Source organism: Crocodylus porosus, unplaced genomic scaffold, assembly GCF_001723895.1.
Source record: "Crocodylus porosus isolate Cpor-Errol unplaced genomic scaffold, CroPor_comp1, whole genome shotgun sequence".
Classification (NCBI taxonomy): Eukaryota; Metazoa; Chordata; order Crocodylia; family Crocodylidae; genus Crocodylus; species Crocodylus porosus.
Window position 1 is genome coordinate 34173441 of NW_017728907.1, and position 6192 is coordinate 34179632.

The 6192-nt window shown below is 47.6% G+C and overlaps 1 protein-coding gene across 1 annotated transcript in view; it reads right to left on the minus strand.

Annotated features, from left to right (window-relative positions):
* EPHX4 (epoxide hydrolase 4) overlaps window positions 1-6192 on the minus strand; it is a 39748-nt gene that overhangs the window by 11285 nt on the left and 22271 nt on the right. The window contains exon 4 of the mRNA XM_019531115.1: window positions 5751-5879. Within this exon, the coding sequence (XP_019386660.1) occupies window positions 5751-5879 (129 nt within the window). The remainder of the gene's footprint in view (window positions 1-5750; window positions 5880-6192) is intronic.

The window sequence follows — 6192 nt, forward strand, 5'->3', positions numbered from 1 at the left end:
TCTGGACTCTCTCAAGCTTCTCCACATCCTTTTTGAATTGTGGAGCCCAAAACTGGACACAGTACTCCAGCTGCGGACTCACCAAGGCCAAGTACAAGGGGAGAATGATGTCCTGGGATTTGCTTGAGAAGCATCTATGGATGCAAGCCAGCATTTTGGTCGCTTTACTAGCTGCAGTATTATATTAAAGGCTCATGTTCATCTTGTGGTCAATGATGACCCCCAAGTCCCTTTCTTCTGTAGTGCTAGCCAGCGTAGCACTGCCGAGCCTATAAGGGTGCTGCTGCAGGTTTTTCCTCCCAAGGTGGAGAACCTTGCATTTTTCAGTGTTGAATACCATCAGGTTCTCGTCCACCCATTTGCTGAGCCTGTCCAGGTCAGCCTGGATCCCTTCTGTCTTCAGGTGTGGATGCTTTGCCCCAGAGTTTGGTGTCATTGGCGAACTTGGCCAGTCCGCTTCAGAGTTAACAGTTTTTATGCCGAATGTATAAATCACATTCTGCAATTTGATACAAAGGTAGGCATATACACACTGGAAAGGCTATAATAATACTAATTGTGTTTTATTCATGTAAATCCCTGGCCTGCTCTCAAAACACTGATGAAGTTTCCCTTGGCTATAATGCTGCAGAATAAGCCTCTATTTTGGTATGTGTAGCTTAATTTGTTCTTTAAAGTATTCTATAGTATGTTAGGAAAAAAACCTGTGATATATTTTGTGAGTGAGTGGTTGTGATCTCGTGTTGATTTTACTTCAGTATGACTTCATTGACTAACAGATCTACATCAAATAGAGATAATTATTAAGCCCTTGTTAAGTATTGTTCTGGTAAATATTTCCTGAAGTGGGGTGAAACCACATTTTTAATGAGAAAAAAACAGATCTACAATTAAAGAATGGAAATTAAAGAGTGGCTGCTGTTTATCTCAATACTGTGTAGACACTTAATGCTTGGGAAAGTGTACATCAAGCACAGCTGGCTAGAGCCAGCTATACCACAGACATACCCTTTGCATGCCACATGTCACAGATCTCCTAATATATCGCTATCCTTAATTTAAACTCCCTGCTTTTGCACATGTGGGCTTCTGTTAAATACATTGCTGTGATTGTTCTGTTATAACATATAGTGTTCTAATGTAGTGCAAGACCATAACTTTTAATTTCACTGGTCAGCTATATCATGGTCACGTTCTAAAAGCCTGATACTCATTTACACAAAGGCTGGCTAACACCATTCAGCCAATGTAAATGTAAACACTGCCCAAGTGGTCTAAAATGGCTTTTGTATAAATGAGGATTAAGCTTCCTGTTTTTGAAAAACAAAAGCCAGTGTGTTTGCATGCAAGGACCCTTGTTTCCTATTGTGTAACTGTGCATTAATGAAAAATATTTGTGATGTCAGTATTTCATGTAATTGAAAATCCAAAGTTTGGGAGCAGACAGAAATTATGTTTGTTGTGTGACTGGCCTCTTGAAAGCATTCTACAGCCGTGTACTTACAGAAGTGCATGGCTGCAGAGCACTTGAAAAAGACTTGATCCCACAACAATTTGAACCCCATGAGGGTTCAGATGAAGGTGCTTCAAAGCAGAGTGCCTTCATCAATGTCTGTGAGCATGCACTGGGAACAGAACTGAGCTGACAGAGCCCAACCCTGCTCCCAGCAGTCTTCAGAATGAGAGGGAAGGGGAGGGAGTGGAGGGAACTTGGTCTGGGGCTTTTTCAGCCAGTGCTGGAGAATGGGGTGGGTAGATTGGAGCTCGGAGGTGAGGAGGGGGGAGGGCTCCTATTTACCTGCCCCACCCTCCAGCACTGGCTGAAAACCCCTCATACTGAGCCCTCTCTGCTCCCTTCCTCCACAACCATTCTGAAGACGGAGCCAGGTATGGGAGGTGGGAAGCAGCGCCACTAGGGTAGAGTGACTGGAGACTTGCAGCCACTCCAGACTGCAGCTAGATCCCTCAAACAGTGGAAGTCTGGGTCATCACTATAACTCATGGTGCTTCCTGCAGAGCAGCATGAGTTACAGTGGAGAGCTGCACTTCTGTCTGCACCCATTGAGAGGTACTGAGCATCTGTAGCCTTCTTTCACAGCACATCTTAGGGTCTGGCTCTTCAGAGCTTCTATGAATCTGCCCATAAACGAGCATCAGTGTCTACATGGAACCAAGCAAAACTATGCAGAAATATCTGGGGTAGCAATGGGTGTCTGGTGCCTCTTGAGTCAGGGGGGTGGGGTGCAACACCAGTCAGCAACCAGGGAGGAGGGTCCGATCCTGCTGGTTGCAAGGGAGCCAATCTCATTCACTGTAAAAGCAGCCATGCTGCTGCCAGAACTCCCGCAGCCACTTCTGGAAGTGGCACAGCCACTTTTGCTGGTGGCTCCGCTCCACAGCTGGTGCTCGCAGGGGGGCGCACTGGTGTTCCTGCCTGACCCCCTACCCACCGGCTAAACGGGGAGTGTGGTCTGACGGGGGGCACACCAGTGTTCTCAGGGGGTGCACATCGCCCCTGGAGTTAGCTCTGCCCAAGCACTGTAGTCTAGCTTAAGAGTGGGTAATTATTTCAGCTGGAGGGCTGCTTAATGACTTTTGGTGAGCTGTCGGGGGCCACAGGGATAGCCCTGTCTTTTGACAGGTGCCCTGCCCCCTGGTCACCATCTTGAGACCAGAAGTCCCACCTCTAACCACTCACCTTTGCCACTATAAGTCCCTCCCCTTGCCTCTATATGGGGCTCCCAGCCAGAAGTACTCCTTTGAGGAGGGCGGGGTTGCCATCTTGGAACCAGGAAAAAAACCAAATCATATACTAAAAATCAAACATCTACTATAACATATTTTAATTTTATTTCAAAAAAAATTTTTGTCTTGATTTTTACGTGTTTGCATAGTGTATATAGAGCGGATTGCGTAATAGCTCAAAATAAAGTTTTACTTTTGTATGGGGGGGATTGGTATGGGTGGTGTGTGTGCATGTGGGATTTGTGGGGCATATGGGGGGCTGCAAAGGGGTGTGGGATGCGGGGAACTTGTGAAGGGGTGCCCAAAGGAATGCCAGGAGCTGCATGTGGTGACATGGAACCTGCCTGGCCCAATAGCACACAATTCCCTGTGGCTCCCAGTTCATGTGACATCAGGCCGAGTGGGCTCTGCCCCAGCATGTTGGGCTCCCACACTGCAGCCGGGAGTGTGCCACTGGGTTGGACCAGGCTGGCTCTGTGGCTCCCAGCACTGCAGGTGAGTGGGGAACTCCCCTCCCCACTCACAAGCTGTCCAGTTGTGTGCCATTGCACTTGGTACCTCTACATGGGGCTCCCAGCTGGAGTGCTGGGAACTCCACAGAGGTGCAGGTACAGAGATGGCCCAGTCTGATGGCATGCGGCTTCTGAAAGCCCACCTCCTGCTGGCTTTCACGGGAGCAGCTGCGGGACAGTACTAATTGTTTCTTGGATGGGTCCCATGGGGCCGGATAGAATGGCCTGGTGGCCTGGATCTCGCCCAGGGGCTGCAATTGCCTGCCCCTGGCCTAGTTAATGTGGAACTATACTCTGTTGTGTATTAAGTGTCTTTATGTTCAGCTCCCTACAGGAGTGAGTGCTGCCTAAGCTGCATTATTATGTGGTACTATTTGCTGTTCTGCTCTTATATAGCTTCATCGTTTCATAGTAGCTAGGGTCAGGAGGGACCTGAACAGATCATGTAGCCTGACCCCCTGCCACAGGCAGGAATGAATGCTGGGTTCACAAGACTCCAGACAGGTGATCATCCAACCTCTTCTTGAATTTGCCCAAGGTAGGGGTGAGGACCACTTGCCTGGGAAGTTGGTTCCAGATTTTGGCCACCCTAACTGTAAAATATTGCCTTCTGATCTCTAATCTAAACCTATTCTCCATCAGCTTATTACCAGTGTTCCTTACCACCCCAGGTGATACTGGGGAGAAAAGGGCTCTACCTATTTGCTGTTGATCTCCCCTGATGAGTTTGTAGGCAGCCATCAGGTCCCCGCTCAGCCTCCTTTTGCTGAGGCTGAACAGGTTCAGGTCCCTCAGTCTCTCCTCGTAGGGCCTGTCCTGCTGCCCCCTCACCAAATGGGTGGCCCTCCTCTGAACCCTCTCCAGGCTGGCCACATCCCTTTTGAGGTGCGGTGCCCAGTACTGGACACAGTACTCCAACTGTGGCCTGACCAAAGTCGTGTAGAGGGGGACCTGACCAAAGTCATGCTGGCTGTGGTCTGGCATTGGTGGCTCATGTTCATTTTGGAGTCAGTAATGACTCCAAGGTTCTGTTCCGCCTCTGTGCTTTCAAGAGGGGAACTCCCCAGCCTGTATGTATGCTGTGGATTCCTTCTCCCAAGGTGCAGCACTCTGCATTTGTCTACGATGAACGCCATCCTCTTCTCATCTGTAGTCTGTCTAAATCTAGTTGCAGCCTCTATCTCCCTTCAAGTGTGTCCACCTCGCCCCACATCTTAGTGTCATCAGCAAACTTGGACAGTGTGCTTTCTACTCCCTCATCAAAGTCACTGATGAAGATGTTAAACAGTGCGGGCCTGAGGATTGAGCCCTGGGGTACCCCACTGCTTGCATCTCACCAGGTTGAGTACTACCCATCCACCACTACTCTCTGGTTGTGCCCCCTCAGCCAATTTTTTACCCATCCAACTGTGTAGGCATCAATGCCACAGTCACTTAATTGACTGATGAGGATGGGTTGAGAGACGGTGTCAAAGGCCTTCTTAAAGTCTAGAAAGACCTACATCCATGGTGACACCATTATCCAAGGATTTAGTCACCTGGTCATAAAAGGCCACCAGGTTGGTCAGGCAGGACCCGCCTTTGAACCCATGCTGATTACCCCTGAGCATGATCTCCCCTGCTGGCCCCCCACAGATGTGCTCCCTAATGATTTTCTCCAAGATCTTTCCAAGCACCAAGGTGAGGCTTACAGGCCTATAGTCACTTGGGTCCTCTTCCTCCCTTTCTTGAAAATTGGGACCACATTAGCCAGTTTCTAGTCCCCTGGCACCTGGCCAGATGACCACAAATGCTCATACAGCTGGGCCAAGGGCTCCACAATGACTCCTGCCAGCTCCCTGAACACCCTTGGGTGGAGGGCATCTGGACCTGCAGATTTAAAACTGTCTAGCCCTTCCAGGAGATTCCTAACTACATCTGCGCTGACTGAAGGCCTGACAGAACTATCCCTGAGATGGTCCCTACCTCTGGTGTCCCTACTTCTAGTGTTAGGGAGTTGTTAGTTATTGTTAAATAAAGATGGTTCTCCAGTTCTTCCTTGTGTGATCTCTCAAGGACAAGAACCCCACAACTATACAAAAATATCCATTACTGAGAAACAGACTGGGACAGCTGCCACACAATGGCAGCAGTGACTTCTAGCTGCTGGTGGTGGAGGCAGGATTGTGTGGCTGTGGTGGCAGCTGTTTTTTGTTTGTTTGTTTTTCTGTGGCCCCTCTCCTCCCTCTGTCTTCTTTGACACCCAGGGTTGTTGCCCCAGTTGACCTGTCTTAGTTATGCCACTAACATGACCATACTGCTTCCAGCTCCAGTGCTAAGGCATGGCACTTTGTTGCACTGCATAGACTCTAGTATGTGAGTGAGTGGCTTCACAACTACCTTAAGGTATCTCTATATGACACTGCATTGTACCGTATAGACATGTCCCAAAACTGCCATGTTTGTGAAAATGTGGATATCTTAGATTAAAATAAAAAATTATTCAGAACTTACCTGTAAACACAGAGGGATGAGGGAAATTAACCACAATAAGCTTAGTCACCATTTCTGGGTAACAGATAGCAACCAACCAAGCGATCATTCCACCCCAGTCATGGCCAATCAACACACACTTGTTGTACCCTGCCGCAAAAACAGATTTGGACATTTTTACTGGCACGTATCTTCACAAGAACTATCACATGAAATGAAATGACACTTAATGATAAAATGTCCCAACATATTTGCTAACAATACTTCAAATTCTGCAGCTTTCTATTAAGAAATGATTCATACTACAACAGTTAAAACATCTGCATTTCTACTATTAAATGTAAAAATGAAGCCTAGTGTTCTAGTATGGTAAAAATATTTACAGATGATTAAAATCAGTTTTCCACTGCAGTTATACCTTGCTTGCATGCAGTATTTCATCTTATTGTGTGGGTTAACTTCA